The sequence below is a fragment of the Panulirus ornatus genome, chromosome 15 (genome assembly GCF_036320965.1).
Source record: "Panulirus ornatus isolate Po-2019 chromosome 15, ASM3632096v1, whole genome shotgun sequence".
In the NCBI taxonomy this organism is placed as follows: domain Eukaryota; kingdom Metazoa; phylum Arthropoda; class Malacostraca; order Decapoda; family Palinuridae; genus Panulirus; species Panulirus ornatus.
Window position 1 is genome coordinate 33,026,903 of NC_092238.1, and position 20,000 is coordinate 33,046,902.

Below are 20,000 nucleotides of genomic sequence, written 5' to 3' on the forward strand. Positions count from 1 at the left end.
CGCCAGTGAGGGAAGGATGGAAAGACGTAAGCCAGTTCGTCCCAGATGCGTGGGCTGGGACTGTCGCACACCGACCACACGCCCAGCGACGCAAACGTAACGATGTGGATTTCGGTGGAGCTTACGACTTGTGGAGGAAGGGGGTACCTCCAAGTGGAAGGTATTCTGCTCCACATCAGGTCTCCAAACCCATCCCGTGAGCATCATGTGGCAGCTGTTGTGATCCGAAAACACTGTTCAGTCCACCAACACCTGAGTGTACGCAGGAGAGCGCCATGGATGGCTAAGCTCCCCCCCTTCCTCTCCCTCATCTTCACATTACGCAAGTGTGGCCACTTGACTCCCTCCCTCGCGTAAGTGGCGGTTACGCCTCGCCGTCCGTACGCACATCACGAGCGGCTACGTCGTGCGTCGATACGTGACGCCGTCGACGTGAAGCGACCAGATGCGCGTCTTGCAGCGTCTGGTGAAGAACTCGGACGTCGCCAGCCATCGCAATCGTCTCTCTCTCTCTCTCTCTCTCTCTCTCTCTCTCTCTCTCTCTCTCTCTCTCCTCCAGGAACGACCAGCGTGCCCGCCGGTCCTCGGCCTCTGTGTCAACCCAGCTCGGAGGACCAGCTGCGTCTCGTGTGCCTCGGGAATCAAGTGGAGCAGCTGTATGTACGGGGTGCAGCTGTGTGTTCAGTGTTCACTGTCTCGTCTGTTCTTCAGTGTTCACTGTCTCGTCTGTTCTTCAGTGTTCACTGTCTCGTCTGTTCTTCAGTGTTCACTGTCTCATGACCAGTGCTTTCTGTGTTTTGTGGTCGAGGGACGTCCCCCCATGATCCATGACATCATGACCAGACAGAGACGTGTCCCCCATGATCCATGACTTCATGACCAGACAGAGACACGTCCCCATGAGCCATGACTTCATGACCAGACAGAGACACGTCCCCATGACCCATGACTTCATGACCAGACAGAGACACGTCCCCATGAGCCATGACTTCATGACCAGACAGAGACACGTCCCCATGATCCATGACTTCATGACCAGACAGAGACACGTCCCCATGATCCATGACTTCATGACCAGACAGAGACACGTTCCCATGATCCATGACTTCATGACCAGACAGAAACACGTCCCCATGATCCATGACTTCATGACCAGACAGAGACACGTCCCCATGAGCCATGACTTCATGACCAGACAGAGACACGTCCCCATGATCCATGACTTCATGACCAGACAGAGACACGTCCCCATGAGCCATGACTTCATGACCAGACAGAGACACGTCCCCATGATCCATGACTTCATGACCAGACAAAGACACGTCCCCATGAGCCAGCCCAACTTGTGCCCCTAGAGCGGTTATCCTGTAATCCCCGTACAAGGTCTTCGTCCTGTAATCCTGGTACGTTACAGGTACAGTCATTCCACCCCCAAAAACCCCTCTGTATCGTAATCAAACCCCATGATAAGTGAGGACGTATCGTACGTCTGCCAACACACCCAAGGCATGGGGGAGGGTCGAATTTAATGTTGTCGTACATGTGTGAACAAAAATATCACTTATCGTATGTAATTATTGTTGAATTATATTAATATGACGGTCGCCATACGCGATGGGCAAATCCATGTGAGGTAATATCGTCGTAATGATATCACAGTAATGTAACTGATGAAATAGAAATGAATACGAGTTAATGAAAAGTAGGATGACAAAAAAATAAATAAAAGTAATCCCATTTCGTTACATAGGAAAAAAAAAAAGATGATTATGTAATCTTATAATCTACACGTACGTAGACTTAAGTCATTACGACGAAAATGTTGTGGGAATTCATCAGGTTTCAGTGCCATCCCTCCAGAAACAAACTAATTACATTGAACCGTAAAAGTTGCGATGGAGCAAAGAGAAAAACGAGAGTAAAACCTGCGCCTTGGCAACCCTGTTGTGGAATGGGTGGGTGAAGGGGCGATGGATGACCACAGGAAGGTCACGGGTGCCTGGGGGAACTGACCTCCTGAGTGACCTTAGGAAGGTCACGGGTGCAAAGGGAATTGACCCTCCCGTGACCTTAGGAAGGTCACGGGTGTCTGGGGGAACTGACCCTCGAGTGACCTCAGCAAGGTCACGGGTGCCTGGGGGAACTGACCCTCGAGTGACCTTAGGAAGGTCACGGGTGTTAGGGGAACTGACCCCCGAGTGACGTCAGTAAGGTCACAGATGCCACAAGGAGACTGACCCTGACAGTGACGTCAGGAAGGTCACAGATGCTACAAGGAGACTGACCCTGAGTGACGTCAGGAAGGTCACAGTGCCACAAGGGAAGTGACCCTGACTGTGTCAATCATCAGTATATCATCAAGGGTTCAGACCTCAGTCGTTTTCTTTGGAGAAAACGAAATTAAAAGAAATAAAAGATAATAATTTGCTTTCATAACTCTCTCTCTCTCTCTCTCTCTCTCTCTCTCTCTCTCTCTCTCTCTCTCTCTCTCTCTATATATATATATATATATATATATATATATATATATATATATATATATATATATATATATATATATTCTCAAGAGTCCATGGGAAAAATGAAACACGATAAGTTCTCAAGTGCACTTTCATGTAATAATCACATCATCATGGGAGACATAAGAGAGAAATATAAGTCAGTTGATATACAACGAAGACACGAAGCTAGGACGCTATTTGGTAAACATGGGATTGTCCAAGACAGACAACGAGCGTATCATGAACTTTATTTTACAAATTCTATCAACAATAAAGTTATCCAATTTCTATAGACCATCACTAATGTCAAGATTATAATTCTTTGTGTATTTAATAACAGAAGATTCGGTGATATTTCTCGTGGTAATAGAGTTAGTTAATAACTGAGATGACATTACTCCAGTCAATACAATGATCATAGTTTTTAACGTGATTAAACAAGGCATTTGATTCTTGTCCCGATCTCATACTATTTTTAAGTCTAACAGAAAGATCCTCACCAGTCCGCCCAACATGAAACTTATCACAATTTCTACATGGCACTTGATAGATGCATCCAGGAGAATTTTCTGGTGAATTCCTGATTAAGATAATCTTTATAGTATTATTGTTGCTGAAGGCAACATTTACATTAAAGGATTTGAGCAACATGGGAAGCAAAGTAAAATCATATATATATATATATATATATATATATATATATATATATATATATATATATATATATATATCGTGTGTGACCTTTTGATGATTCAGACATCTTTGTGGGAACGGACCTGTACCAAGGAATGTGAAGTTCATCTCAGGGAGAAGGTGACGTTAATAAAGGAAGAGGACGAGATTGGGTCTGCCGACACAGATGGGCGATAAAGTAAAGATTTACGATAAATATGAAGAATAAAAAGCAAAATCAATTTATTTCGAGAGAAACGCTGAACTTGGACACTATCATTATTGTTTATTCCGAAATTCATTCTGAAAATTTATTTTCATGATTATATATATATATATATATATATATATATATATATATATATATATATATATATATATATATATATAGCAACAGTTTGCGACAAGTGTGTATACTACCACTCCTCCAAGTGTCGATAACTTTACAACCACTTATAATTGTCAATACATCTACTACCACTTATAAGTGTCAATACCTCTGGCTAGACCATTGCGACTCCACCTAAAATACATTGTAAATTAGATGTTGTGATAAAGTAAATTTTCCCACAACCCATTAGTCTTATGACCAGAGTAATGATGATAATAATTATAACAATTATGATGATAGTATGAATGATAATAATGATAATGATAATACTAATGATAATATAAACGATAATGATAATAATAATAATAATAATAATAATAATAATAATAATAATAATAATTATTATTATTATTATTATTATTATTATTATTATTATTATTATTATTATTATTATTTTTATAATTATCAATAATAATAATAATTATTATTATTATTCATTATTATTATTATTATTATTATCATTATTATTATTATTATTATTATTATTATTATAATTATTGATATTGATTATTATTATTTACTATTATTATTATTATTATTATTATCATTATTATCATTATTATTATTATTATTATTATTATTATTATTATCATTATTATTATTATTAATTGCACTGTGTACACAAGATTTGTTCGCTGGGAGAGGCGGCCCGAGCGACCATTCCTGCCAGAGAACAAACCCCCAGCGCACGTCCCGGCGCCTCCATACATCCCACCACTTCCCACACTAGTTCTCTCTTTACCCTTACATTACCTGGTGTGTGGTACTGGGGCAGTAGACTCACCTTCAGGAGAATGGCGACGCCTAAGATGCCATTGGGCTTGTCCAGGGCGTGGGTGAAGTTTTTGTAGAGGTCGCTGTTGTAGAGGTAGAGCTGGATCTGTAAATGGGGAAGGAAAGGCCCAGGACACGTAAACAAACCACTTGCGTCCTGGGAAGGGAACTTGAAACAGGAGATAAGGATTATATACATGGCCAGGCTCACCCTGGGGGGAAAAAACATATGTCGTGGAAGATGAGGACAATGTATTGACATATTGGTAATGTCGTATCCAAAATGGCATCTTTTTCTTTCTTTTTTAAGTCGTACTTGAATGAATTGAGAATTTTAAGAGACTTGCGTAAATATACTCTGTTATGACTATTAAATAATTTGAAGTTGATAAGTGAAATAGGTAAAAAGGAAGAATACATTTAACTGTTTTTGTCTGTTATATATATATATATATATATATATATATATATATATATATATATATATATATATATATATATATAGATAGATAGATAGATAGATAGATGGATAGATATTCCAAGTGCTCACTGTAAATTAACGTACATGTACAGAATTTTATGAATATTTGATAATAGAACGTATATATATATATATATATATATATATATATATATATATATATATATATATATATATATATATATATATATATATATATATATATGTTTGTCACAAAACTTTATACGAGTTTACAGCAAAGCATTGTTTACAGCTAAACATCATGTTTACAGCTAAATATTGCAGAGGTTTACAGTAAACCATCATTACTGTGTCAACCTTTTTTGATGATGGTTTACAGTAAACCATCATAACTGTGTCAACCATTTGATGATGGTTTACAGTAAACCATCATTACTGTGTCAACCTTTTGATGATGGTTTACAGTAAACCATCATTACTGTGTCAACCTTTTTCGATGATGGTTTACAGTAAACCATCATTACTATGTCAACCATTTAATGATGGTTTACAGTAAACCATCATTACTATGTCAACCATTTAATGATGGTTTACAGTAAACCATCATTACTGTGTCAACTTTTTAATGCGAAAACGAAAAGCAAAAAAAATGTTCATTTGTTGGACATAATTGCAATGCTCTATACCGATAATTAAAACCTCATTAAAAAAAAATAGACAATTAGATGATTATATGTATTGTCATTCATCACCATTAGCGTATTAGTTTTTTCGTTTTGCGTATAATAATGATGATGATGCGTATATTGTTATGTATAATAGTATGTATAATGGTATGGACTGAGTTGCGTCTTTCGCCCAGTGGTACATATATAATGTTACGCACAGTTGTACATATATAATGTTACGCACAGTTACGCACAGTTGTACATATTGCGTACAGTTGTACATATTGCGTACATAACGTGCAGGTGTACATATGACGGACAGCAAAGTGTTACATGTTGTCTGGGCTGTCCAAGGGGAGAGAGAGAGAGAGAGAGAGAGAGAGAGAGAGAGAGAGAGAGAGAGAGAGAGAGAGAGAGAGAGAGAGAATTCTTGATGTGGATGATTGGTCGACACCCGTCAGCCATGGTGTGGATGTCAGCCAGGCGGGTAGATGTCAGCGCGAACAGAGAGGAATGAGGGTGTGTGTGTGTGTGTGTGTGTGTGTGTGTGTGTATGTGTATCCCCGGTTGACGAAGGAGAGAGAGAAAGAGAGAGAGAGAGAGAGAGAGAGAGAGAGAGAGAGAGAGAGAGAGAGAGAGAGAGAGAGTTCAGGAGGGAGGAAGGGATAGGGGGAGAAGGGAGGGTCGACCCCAAGTTTGGCTGGTCCAAATTAGATCCAGTTTATGTTTCGGGCAGGTTAATGAGACCCGGTAATTGACCCCGGTAATTTAGGGATAATGTGACTAGAGAAAAGGTGGCTCCCTCTCCCTCCATCATGCTTTACTAACTCCATATGGTTCCCACCTTCATTACCATGATCATAATATTGCCAGCCACTGAGGATAAATTACAGGCGATATATATATATATATATATATATAATGTCATTTCATGTGTGGCGGGGTGGCGACGGGAATGAATAAGGGCAGACAGTATGAATTATGTACATGTATATATATGTATTTGTCTGTGTGTGTATGTATATGTATACGTTGAGATGCATAGGTATGTATATGTGCGTGTGTTGACGTGTATGTATATACATATGTACGTTTGTGGGTGGGTTGGCCATTCTTTCGTCTGTTTCCTTGCGCTACCTCGCTAACGCGTGAGACAGCGACAAAGTATAATAAATGATAAATAAGATATATATATATATATATATATATATATATATATATATATATATATATATATATATATATATATATATAGCTAAGCTGCTTTCCTGTGGGGCGGGGTAGCGCCAGGAATGGATGAAGGAAAGCAAGTATGAATATGTACATGTGTATGTATGTAATGGCTTTTTATGTTTATGTATATGTATTCATGTTCATGTATGTGATGGCTTTGTATGTGTATGTATATGCATTTATATGTTCGTGTGTATGTATATAATGTGCGTATGTGGGCGTTTATGTACATATATGCGTATATGATTCCTAGCGCTACCTCGCTGACGCGGTAAACAGCGATTATGCATTATAATGATAATAATGATAATAATAATAATAATGATAATAATGATAATAATAATAATAATTATGATGATAATGATAAGTTCGAATCCTTGCTGTTGTGGAGCATTATGATATATATATATATATATATATATATATATATATATATATATATATATATATATATATATATATCATAATGCTCCACAACAGCAAGGATTCGAACCCTGTGCCCTTTATGTGTTGGCCGGGTACACAAACCACTCGGTGCCTTACTTTTATACCTCCTGTCGCTTCGTGTAGGAAAAAATTCATATCGTTTTTTTAAAAGCCTCAACTTTGGAAGTACGACAATTGGAAATACCATTTCATAACTTCGTAAACTGCTGGGAATTGTCATGTAAAAAGAACAATATATATAAACTTCCTATATCAACTTCATACAAATTATCATCATTAGGAAGCGGAGGAGAGAAAGAAGAGCAAAGATGATGTTTTTTTCAACTCTGTAACTTACATATAATAAGCAGTTTTCATTTTGTATCCAAAAAAAATACATTTTATGCGTTTATTGTACTGCGCAGACGCCCGTTTTCTGTGTCCTCACGATTTGCGAATATACAGGGGGGTCTTGTGGAGATGGTGGGGGTTGTGCATGGCAGAGACTGGTGGTTTGAACAGCCTCGCATATGCTGCTCTCGCAAGATCATACACTGATGTCACTCCTTGTGCTGGACCATCCCTGTGCGCTCACATATAGCAGTTGTGAACATATCCGGGTTACATACACACACACACACACACACACACACACACACACAAACACAGAGCGTATCAGACGATAAAGATTGCCTCTCTGGGTGTTGGGAGCCGTTGTCTGACCCGGTTTTAAACATGGACAGAATCACCTTCCACCCAAATGATTCTCTCTCTCTCTCTCTCTCTCTCTCTCTCTCTCTCTCTCTCTCTCTCTCTCTCTCTCAAAAGGGGACCTCCACGGGTTCTGTTGCTCTATGCATGCCTTGGTGTTTGTGTTGATTGGTGAGCTGTGGGTAAACCAGACACTGTAACATACACGTCAGGGTTACAGAACGGAGGAGAAGAAAAAGAAGAAAAATCAGTCAGTTTTCATTATTGTGTTTACCTACTGATGGAATTTTCCTCAGGTCACTTGCGTCCATCATCTTCTATCTCTCCTCCCTCCTTCTATCCTCCATCCCTCTCTATCCTTCCTCCTATCCTCCATTCTTCTATCCTTCCTCCTTGTATCATTTCTCCTTCTATCCTTCCTCCTTCTCTATCCTTCCTCCTCCTATCCTCCCTCCTTCTCTATCCTTCCTCCTCCTATCCTCCCTCCTTCTCTATCCTTCCTCCTTCTATCCTCCCTCCTTCTGTCCTCCCTCCTTCTCTATCCTTCCTCCTCCTATCCTCCCTCCTTCTCTATCCTTCCTCCTCCTATCCTCCCTCCTTCTCTATCCTTCCTCCTCCTATCCTCCCTCCTTCTCTCTCCCTCCTCCTCCTATCCTCCCTCCTTCTCTATCCTCCCTCCTTCTCTATCCTTCCTCCTCCTATCCTCCCTCCTTCTCTATCCTTCGTCCTCCTATCCTCCCTCCTTCTATCCTCCCTCCTTCTCTATCCTTCCTCCTCCTATCCTCCCTCCTTCTATCCTCCCTCCTCTATCCTTCCTCCTCCTATCCTCCCTCCTTCTCTCTCCCTCCTCCTCCTATTCCTCCCTCCTCCTATCCTCCCTCCTTCTCTATCCTCCCTCCTCCTATCCTCCCTCCTTCTCTATCCTTCCCCTCCATCCCTGCGCCTCCACTCAAAAGCCTCCATGGGCTGATCTCGTGATCCAGGCAACACAGCGCCATTTGTCCATCCCTCCAACTCCCTCATCTTCTTCCTCCTCCATCCCTCCAGCTCCCTCCTCCTCCACCTCTTCTTCCTCCATCACTCGCGGCCACCACCACCACCTGTCCCTCCTCTCCCCCACTGTATGCCGGCGTCTCACTATATTTCTCACAATGTATCGCTCTCTGCGTCTCGCCCAGTCACACACACACACACACACACACACACACATTCCCCTCCTCCCTCCTCCCTCACAGCTAAATCCTGGTCGCCTCCCCCCCTTAAGGAAGGGGCTGGGGCTGCCCCCCCCCTCTCCATGACCCCCCTCCCCTCCATCCCCTTACCACCCCCCCCCCCCCCCCCCCACCCTTCCATCTTACCTGCTCCCAGCAGAAAATGCGCAAAAATCGTTCGCTCGTTTATTTCTGAGAGCAATGGTTGCGTTACCCCAAAAGGGGAGGGTGTGGGGGTGTGTGATGTGGGGGTGGGGATGGATGTGGGTGTGATGTGGGGGTGTGGGGGTGATGTGGGGATGTGGGGAGAGTGTGTCTCATTCCCAGTGTGTACTTCGTCTTGTTTTATGTTTTCATTCTATTGATCCCGGACGATACGTTCGGTGAGTTTATGTTCCATTGTGTCCACTTTATTCATCATTCTTTTTTTCTTATCACGTTCTTTGGTATTCTAGTTTTCACGTGTGTATATGTATATATATATATATATATATATATATATATATATATATATATATATATATATATATGTGTGTGTGTGTGTGTGTGAATTCATATACATATATATATACATATAAATATTATATGTATATATATATGTATATATATATCCACAGTAGCTCCTCGCCTTCTTAATTGTTCACATCTCGTTCCCTAGCACCTCTTTTCACCCCATCATTACCCGCCCCAACTTGGTTTATCCCAATCCCTTGTTCCCTTTGGCTTCTGAGACAGATCCCCTTGAGTCAATCGCTCTTCGCTCATCCTCTCCACCAGCTCGAACAATCCGTAGTACAACCCTGCTCATCCATATCAATCAGACACCGTTCAGTTCCACATATTCTCTCTCTCTCTCTCTCTCTCTCTCTCTCTCTCTCTCTCTCTCTCTCTCTCTCTCTCTCTCTCTGGTGTACCTCACCCAGTCAGACCCGCCTCCTACCACATATCGTCTTCAGGGAGGATTAAGTTCACGCCCCGTCAGTCCATTTCCTAATTTCTCAAGGCTCAACACACGTCCACATAAGGAAGATGGTGTGATGTCTCCCTCATCACCCTCCATACTCATACACTCAGGACCTTTGAATCTCCCCTCCCCCCACTTCCCCTCTTTTCCCCCCAGTCTCCAACATCCTTCAGCTCCCGTCGTTTCACCCGCTGCGAAGGACTTTTCGCTCCTGAGGACCCAAAGGACTCCACTTCCTCCGGGGTCCTCGTCATTCAAATTCACACTCGAGCCATCCTGCCTCATCGCGCTACCTCACAGCATCATCCCAGTTTTGTTCACCATTGCTCTCAGATTTTTCATTTCACACACACACACACACACACACACACACACACACACACACACACACACACACACACACAGAAACACACACACACACACACTGTCATTAGCCTCTGAAGTTTCTTCTTAGGATTTGATTTACCTCCCATTCCTCCACCTTCCCACAAACCTTAGACTAACCCCTTACTCACTTAAGACCCCTCTGCATTTACCTCCCCTCCCTCACCACCCCGTCCATGAGCAGACCACCTCGTCCGTGAACACAGATTAAACAGCCTTGGTGACATCACACCCCGCCAGTGCCTCAATCTCAAGACAGACTTTGCGACCCTCGTTTTCTCCGAATGAGAAAAAAAATGGGATCTTGAATTCTCTAATTACTTACTTGTTCCAGACACGTCGAGAGCAGCCGAGAACCTGAAGCCGTAAATCATTTATCCTAGCGCCCCAGTAAATCATTTATCCTAGCGCCCCAGTAAATCATTTATCCTAGCGCCCCAGTAAATCATTTATCCTAGCGCCCCAGTAAATCATTTATCCTAGCGCCCCAGTAAATCATTTATCCTAGCGCCCCAGTAAATCTGGACTCCAGAGCCAACAATTATCCATCACAGAGACTCAGTAAAGAAGGGCCTAGCGAATATCTACGACAGCGAAGCAGGACCCAGCAAACTTCTATACCAGCGCGTTAGTAAAACAAGACACAGGACCCAGCCACCGTCTATACTAACGCCTCAGTAAAGCAAGATCTCGCAAGGCAACTATACGAGCGCCTTAGTAAAGCAGGACCCCAGGACCCATTCAATCATCAATACTAGCGCCCCAGTAAAGCAGGAGCCAGGAGCCAGCAACCATGGTTTCCAGCGCCTCAGTAAGGCAAGATCCAGGAACCAGCGACCATGGTTTCCAGCGCCTCAGTAAGGCAGGATCCAGGAACCAGCGACCATGGTTTCCAGCGCCTCAGTAAGGCAGGATCCAGGAGCCAGCGACCATGGTTTCCAGCGCCTCAGTAAGGCAAGATCCAGAAGCCAGCGACCATGGTTTCCAGCGCCTCAATAAGGCAAGATCCAGGAGCCAGCGACCATGGTTTCCAGCGCCACAGTAAGGCAAATTCCAGGAGCCAGCGACCATGGTTTCCAGCGCCTCAATAAGGCAAGATCCAGGAGCCAGCGACCATGGTTTCCAGCGCCACAGTAAGGCAAATTCCAGGAGCCAGCGACCATGGTTTCCAGCGCCTCAATAAGGCAAGATCCAGGAGCCAGCGACCATGGTTTCCAGCGCCTCAATAAGGCAAGATCCAGGAGCCAGCGACCATGGTTTCCAGCGCCTCAGTAAGGCAAGATCCAGGAGCCAGCGACCATGGTTTCCAGCGCCACAGTAAGGCAAGATCCAGGAGCCAGCGACCATGGTTTCCAGCGCCTCAGTAAGGCAAGATCCAGGAACCAGCGACCATGGTTTCCAGCGCCTCAGTAAGGCAGGATCCAGGAGCCAGCGACCATGGTTTCCAGCGCCACAGTAAGGCAAGATCCATCATCCAGCGATCATGGTTTCCAGCGCCTCAGTAAGGCAAGATCCAGGAACCAGCGATCATGGTTTCCAGCGCCTCAGTAAGGCAGGATCCAGGAGCCAGCGACCATGGTTTCCAGCGCCTTAGTAAGGCAAGATCCAGAAGCCAGCGACCATGGTTTCCAGCGCCTCAATAAGGCAAGATCCAGGAACCAGCGACCATGGTTTCCAGCGCCTCAGTAAGGCAAGATCCAGGAGCCAGCGACCATGGTTTCCAGCGCCACAGTAAGGCAAATTCCAGGAGCCAGCGACCATGGTTTCCAGCGCCTCAGTAAGGCAAGATCCAGGAACCAGCGATCATCTACTCCAGCGCTTCAGTAAGGCAAGATCCAGGAGCCAGCGATCATGGTTTCCAGCGCCTCAGTAAGGCAAGATCCAGGAACCAGCGATCATCTACTCCAGCGCTTCAGTAAAGCGTTCTGTGATGGGGGCACGTCAGCTGTTTCATCGGTTCATTTCCTTCAACAGAGGAATCTGATCACCTCTAGATTTTTTCAACACCATTCTTGATTCCGTGGGTCTCATTCCAGTGCCATGTGTGTACGTACGTGTGTTTGTGAACTTTGGGAGGCTGAGTAGGGAGGAAAATTCTTGAGCTGTCAGTGAATTTTTTTTTCTCTCTCTCTTTTATACTCATTCTTTTGATATAATGTAAGGGGGAGTGAGTGGGCTCCAACACCAGCTAGTGGTGGTGAGAGATGGCCTTCAACACCAGCTAGTGGTGGTGATAGATGGCCTTCAACACCAGCTAGTGGTGGTGATAGATGGGCCTCCAACACTAGCTAGTGGTGGTGATAGATGGCCTCAACACCAGCTAGTGGTGGTGATAGATGGCCTCCAACACCAGCTAGTGGTGGTAAGAGAAGTCCTCCAACACCAGCTGGTGGTGGTGGTGATAGAGATGGGCCTCGAACACCAGCTAGTGGTGGTGATAGATGGCCTCCAACACCAGCTAGTGGTGGTGATAGATGGCCTCCAACACCAGCTAGTGGTGGTGAGAGATGGCCTCGAACACCAGCTAGTGGTGGTGACGGCAGAAGGCCTCCTGGGACGCGCCTTGCCCCACACCACCACTACCCCACCCTGTGAGAGGCCAGTCCCAAAAACGGCTCCCATTACCTCGCCCAGGATCACACATATCGGGGGGCGCCGACCCACCGACTGCCGCCGTCAGTAGCCTTAATGCCCCGCGTGATGAGTTAGTGGCAACTGCCCCCCCGTGCACGCTGCCGTCTGAGCCTCCTTCAGGTGAGACAAGAAGGAGGTCGTCTAGCGGGTCAGGGCGGGTCAGTCAGTCTCCCTTCCCCTCTCTCCCTTCTCTCCCCATACGACCCTCGGGGGAGAAACCCAAAGGGGAGGTTTAATTCACCTGATGGTGACTGTTATTATAAGCTGCCTCGTAAGGTCTCCTCTCCTCTCTCTCCCTTGGGGTGTATTCCAGTCCCCGTGTTCGACTCCCCAGGAGAACGAGGACATAAACCTCCCCCTCCTCCCCTCCCCTCCTCCCCACCACGTCTCCCCCAACCCTTGAGTGGCCTGGTGGGGTGGGGTGGGGTGGGTTCACAGGCACTCAGGGAAGTGGTTTATGTGGCACTGTAATGAGGTGATTTCTGACTCCACCCGATGGAGTTGACAGCGAAGTAGCAGTTAACGGGGTGCTTGGGGGGGCCCGTGAGGAGGAGGGGGGGGGACACTCACTGGCGAAGAGGTCCTCGGGTTCTTGTGGAGCAGTGAGGTCTTCAGAGGGTCTTGGCTCAGGGCATGAGAGGTATACTGGGTTGTGACTGATGGCTAGAGGTTGTACGGGTATTATACACGTATTCCCTGACCTCATTACCTCGTCTTGCGTATGACTGACGAACGAGTCTCAAGATGGTATGATTTTTGATGCCGTGAGACTATTCCATTATATAGGTTCACTATGATGATTCATATACCTAATCGTCTATCAGTGTGTCTCCTATCTCTTCCTACTCGTTATGTCGTATATCTGCGCCTGGGATGATGGTTGGTCACAGCAAACCACTCCTAGCTCAGGTCTCTCGGCAGGCGAACCAGTTTTCTGAAATCTGACAGGTTTTCGTCCGCTCTGTCACAACCCTCCTTCCTCCTTCTCCTCCTCCTTCCTCCTCCTCCTCCTCCTCCTCCTCCTCCCTCCTTCTCCTTCCCTCCTCTTCTCCTCCCTCCTCAGTGACGTTAAATGGAAGGGAAATCAACGTCATCAATGTAATTGGAAGGAGACTTAACCTGAGTTCGTCTGCGAGGGACCATCCCCCAAACCTCTTGTGGCCATCACTGTATCAAAAGACGTGCTCTGGATCCGATCTAATAGGTCTTGATATTATGGCCCTCATGTATTACTCATTTATTTCTCTTTTAGCCAAAGGATCGTCCCGAGTCCATAGAGTATAGACGAAGATATTCCCATCAAATTCCTTCATTAATCCAGTAAAGTATTCCGTCATGGGATGGAAAAAGTAAGGTCAGAGACGCGCGCCATGTGAGGTGATGTGTTTGGCGTGCTGGGCTGTCGCATGGAGCGGTGCGTGTCGCTCCTGCATAAGTGACCTTCTCCTCGCACCGCCGAGGCCACACGAGCACCACTAACCCGGGACAAAGTGGCCGGTACTCCCGGGTCATATACCTTATGAAAAGCACAACAACAACAACAACAACAACAACAACAACAAGAGCCTCGGAGCGATGGTTGTAGTTCAGGGAGGCGATGGGGGACATAATGGGGGGAGGTGGGCAGCAGAAGGGGTTGTAGTTCAGGGGGGCGATGGGGTTAGGACATCGTGGGAGGAGGTGGGCAGCAGAAGGGGTTGTAGTTCGGGAGGGCGATGGGGTTAGGACATCGTGGGGGAGATGGGCAGCAGAAGGGGTTGTAGTTCGGGAGGGCGATGGGGTTGGGACATCGTCGGGGGAGGTGGGCAACAGAAGGGGTTGTAGTTCAAGGGGCGATGGGGTTAGGACATCGTCGGGGGAGGTGGGCAGCAGAAGGGGTTGTGTCTGTTGTTCTCGGTCATGTGTGGATCATCCTTGGGTCAGCTCGACCTGCCCGCCAGAGGGGTGGTGTCCAGCCGTGGGGACTGTGAGGAGGCAGTTGTGAGGGGTAACCTCAGAAATGAGGGTGTGAGGAGGCAGCAGCAGCAGCAGGAGGAGGAGTCATAGTAGTAGCCAGGCTTGCTGGTGGTGGTAGACATGTTCTGCTGTAGCGTGTTCTCCTGCTGGTGTGTGGGAGCGCTGGGCTGGGAGAGGCTGTCCCAGGGCACGGGTCCTGCTGGTGTGGGAGCGCTGGGCTGGGAAAGGCTGTCCCAGGGCACGGTCCTGCTGGTGTGAGGGGCGCTGGGCTGGCAGAGGCTGTCCCAGGGCACGGGTCCTGCTGGTGTGTGAGGGCGCTAGGCTGGGCTGGGCTAGGAGAGGCTGTCCCAGGGCACGGTCCTGCTGGTGTGTGAGGGGGCTGGGCTGGGCTGGGAGAGGCTGTCCCAGGGCACGCTCCTGCTGGTGTGTGAGGGTGAAGGGGGCTGGGCTGGGCTGGGAGAGGCTGTCCCAGGGCACGCTCCTGCTGGTGTGGGAGCGCTGGGCTGGGAGAGGCTGTCTCAGGGCACGGTCCTGCTGGTGTGAGGGCGCTGGGCTGGGCTGGGCTGGGCTGGGAGAGGCTGTCCCAGGGAAGCCTGTGTGGCTCGCCAGGCTGTCTGTCAACCAAAATTTTTAGGATGGGTTGGGGGTGGGTTCGTGTCCCAGGTGACGACACGACGTCACGTCTGATCTGGTGGTGTCTATCGGGCCGCCCAACGGGTTAGGAATCTATCGTACAGTCAGCTGTAGGAGGAGGACTCGCGGGGTATCAAACACACACACACACACACACACACACGCCTCCCAGGTGGCAGTGGGAGATCACCCACAGCACATCCACCCACCTCCTCACCCGACCACCACCTCCCACGTACTCACCATCATCCATGTTAACCTCCCGACGTAAAGGTCTTCCTCCCTCAGGAGGACGCATCGAAATACCTCATCGCCAATTGCCTTCAGTAGTAACCCCTCACGGTCGTTCTTACTGTATACCACACTCTTGCCCCGGTTATACCAGACTGTAGCAAAGCGCCGTGTTACCACACAGCCACACCTTCAACACAACACCATGGGGGGACAGTGTTACCACACAGCCACACCTTCCTTAGCGTAACGTATTTTCCACGTCCCCGTCACTCTGGTTCCTTGTGACGCCGTCACTGTATGTTACATCATACTGTGACGCCGTCACTGTATGTTACATCATACTGTGACACCGTCACTGTATGTTACATCATACTGTGACGCCGTCACTGTATGTTACATCATACTGTGACGCCGTCACTGTATGTTACATCATACTGTGACGCCGTCACTGTATGTTACATCATACTGTGACGCCGTCACTGTATGTTACATCATACTGTGACGCCGTCACTGTATGTTACATCATACTGTGACGCCGTCACTGTATGTTACATCATACTGTGACGCCGTCACTGTATGTTACATCATACTGTGACGCCGTCACTGTATGTTACATCATACTGTGACCCCGTCACTGTATGTTACATCATACTGTGACGCCGTCACTGTATGATACATCATGCTGTGACGCCGTCACATCATACGGGAGGACAGGCTAGAACACACGGCCATCCGGGTCCACCAACAAACACTTCACTGACTATTCACCAGCTCCCACAAGGGGTGTATTGCCCTCGTAAAACTCCAGGACCACTGATAAGAATCTCTCTCTCTCTCTCTCTCTCTCTCTCTCTCTCTCTCTCTCTCTCTCTCTCTCTCTCTCTCTCTCTCTCTACTATCTCTCCAGCCAAGTCCTCGCTAGCTGTCTCCTCCTGCTCATAACCTCTTTACATGGTGTGCAAGTGGACTGATAGATGGCAGGATTGGATGCCACAAGTCTTGCTTATCTTTCTAAGGTCGTGTTCCTCAACCCCCTCATCTCCTTCATGTTTCGTAAGACATTTATATTCTAAATCCATGTCAACATCGTTTACCAAATGCTTATATTGTGCTAACTTGTCCTGTCTCTTGTTCATGTACGTTATACCAACACGTATCTCTTGTTCAGGTTATACCAACACGTATCTCTTGTTCTGGTACGTTATACTAACACGTATCTCTTGTTCAGGTGCGTTATACCAACACGTATCTCTTGTTCAGGTGCGTTATACCAACACGTATCTCTTGTTCAGGTGCGTTATACCAACACGTATCTCTTGTTCAGGTGCGTTATACCAACACGTATCTCCTGTTCAGGTTATACCAACACGTATCTCTTGTTCAGGTTATACCAACACGTATCTCTTGTTCAGGTTATACCAACACGTATCTCTTGTTCAGGTTATACCAACACGTATCTCTTGTTCAGGTTATACCAACACGTATCTCTTGTTCAGGTTATACCAACACGTATCTCTTGTTCAGGTTATACCAACACGTATCTCCTGTTCAGGTTATACCAACACGTATCTCTTGTTCAGGTTATACCAACACGTATCTCTTGTTCAGGTTATACCAACACGTATCTCTTGTTCAGGTTATACCAACACGTATCTCTTGTTCAGGTTATACCAACACGTATCTCTTGTTCTGGTGCGTTATACCAACACGTATCTCTTGTTCTGGTACGTTATACCAACACGTATCTCTTGTTCAGGCACGTTATACCAACACGTATCTCTTGTTCAGGTTATACCAACACGTATCTCTCGTTCTGGCACGAGACGATGAACAGTTTGCCTCCATGTCTGAGACTTTTGTATCAAGAATCATCTCTGTGTCTCTCCCACGAGAGAACTTCGGTCTCCAGCCACGAGATGAGGACTTGTCTCCCAGACTGAGGCACATCTCTTGTGTGACGACGACGTCACACCGTCACACGCACGACGTCACACCGTCACACACACACACACACGAACGCGCGACGACCAAACTTTGGCATAACAAGAAGGGATTTTTCGTGGACGTCCTTAGCATGACGTACAACCTTCGTAGGATTCGAGTTTGGATGTGTTTTTTTTTACCCCGTGTTTCTTGTGGCTCAGTGTTTACCTTAGAAGAATAACATTACAAGTTGACGAAACCCGATTAATTATTATATAAATGAAAATAGTATATATATATATATATATATATATATATATATATATATATATATATATATATATATATATTCCTATGAGTCTACGGGGAAAATGAAACACGAAAAGTTCCCAAGTGCACTTTCGTGTAATAATCACATCACCAGGGGAGACACAAGAGAGAAATATAACAGTCAGTTGATATACATCGAAGAGACGAGGCTATATATATATATATATATATATATATATATATATATATATATATAGAGAGAGAGAGAGAGAGAGAGAGAGAGAGAGAGAGAGAGAGAGAGAGTGTTTGTGTGTGGGTTCGTGGGGTGGAGTGGGTTAAGGGGGTGGGTGTGTATGTGTGCTCATTATCGTACATATACACGTCAGTATCCACACGGGCGCCTGACATAATGATATAGTCCTTCTCGAACATCTCTTCATGTCTGAGCGACGAAGGGAAATAAATGTATATTTACCACCATGAGCGACTTTTCAGACCCCCCAACCTCAACCACCCCCCAACCTCACCCACCCCTCACCCCCCAACCTCACCCACCCGGGGCGGGAATTAGATTGATGATTAAGGTCATTATCGAACGTCTTTCATGACCTTGATTTTACGTAAGATTTTTCTTTCTATTTTTTTTTTTTTTCTAAGCCTGGGGAGTGGATGGGGTTGGTGAGGGGGGGGTTGGGGTAGGTAGGTTCAGCTGGTGGGGTTGGTGAGGGGGTGTAGGTTCAGCTGGTGGGGTTGGTGAGGGGGGTGTAGGTTCAGCTGGTGGGGTTGGTGAGGTTCAGCTGGTGGGGTTAGTGAGGGGGTAGTTCCAGCTGGTGAGGTTAGCGAGAGGGGGTAGTTCCAGCTGGTGAGGTTGGTGAGGGGGGTGTAGGTTCAGCTGGTGGGGTTGGTGAGGGGGTAGGTTCAGCTGGTGAGGTTGTTGAGGGAGGGGTGGGTTCAGCTGGTGGGGTTGGTGAGGTTCAGCTGGTGGGGTTAGTGAGGGGGTAGTTCCAGCTGGTGAGGTTAGCGAGAGGGGGTAGTTCCAGCTGGTGAGGTTGGTGAGGGGGGTGTAGGTTCAGCTGGTGGGGTTGGTGAGGGGGTAGGTTCAGCTGGTGAGGTTGTTGAGGGAGGGGTGGGTTCAGCTGGTGGGGTTGGTGAGGGGGTGTAGGTTCAGCTGGTGGGGTTGGTGAGGAGGGGGGGTGGGTTCATCTGGTGGGGTTGGGTTATGGAGTGGCTGGCAGAGGCGCCTCGTGGGGTCGTCTTAGTGGACCAGGCTGGTGAGAGAGAGAGAGAGAGAGAGAGAGAGAGAGAGAGAGAGAAGGGACAAGTTTTATCGTCATGGGATCGCTCGCCAGTTCGATCATCAGTGGAGAAAAACCAATACAACTTGTGGCCAACTTGTGGCCACAAGTTGGCCACAAGTTGGCCACAAGAATTGATATTTGTTTAGCTTCGTAATTTCCCACTTGGGAATATGTGATATTTTTTCTTAGTGTTGTGCTCGACTTCAAGATGAGAGAAATGGTCGTATTTCTTTTTTAATAATGATGATATTGAGTAAATGATAATGATAAAAAAACATTAATGATGTTAAATGTTGTGATAATGATGATATTACGAATAATAATTATGCTACTTCCATACTACTACTACTACTATTACTACTACTACTATTACTACTACTACTATTACTACTACTACTACTTGTACTACTTTTACTACTACTGCTACTACTACTACTACTACTACTACTACTATTACTACTACTACTTGTACTACTTTTACTACTACTGCTACTACTTCTTCTACTACTACTACTACTATTACTACTACTACCACTATTAATACTACCATTACTACTACTACTACTACGACTACTACTACTACTACTGATACTATTATAATAATGATAGTAATAGTAATAGTATCCTTTTTTGTAGTGGACTTGACCCTAGTGTTACATACCCAACAGATACGTC

General features: G+C 45.9%; 1 protein-coding gene across 3 annotated transcripts in view; it reads right to left on the minus strand.

Annotated features, from left to right (window-relative positions):
* LOC139753839 (carbonic anhydrase-related protein 10-like) overlaps positions 1-20,000 on the minus strand; it is a 131,387-nt gene that overhangs the window by 48,313 nt on the left and 63,074 nt on the right. For 2 of the 3 annotated variants that reach the window (XM_071670754.1, XM_071670753.1), the window contains exon 4: positions 4,349-4,495. In XM_071670754.1, coding sequence (XP_071526855.1) covers positions 4,349-4,495 — 147 coding nt within the window. The remainder of the gene's footprint in view (positions 1-4,348; positions 4,496-20,000) is intronic. The other variant, XM_071670755.1, reaches the window with a different exon arrangement.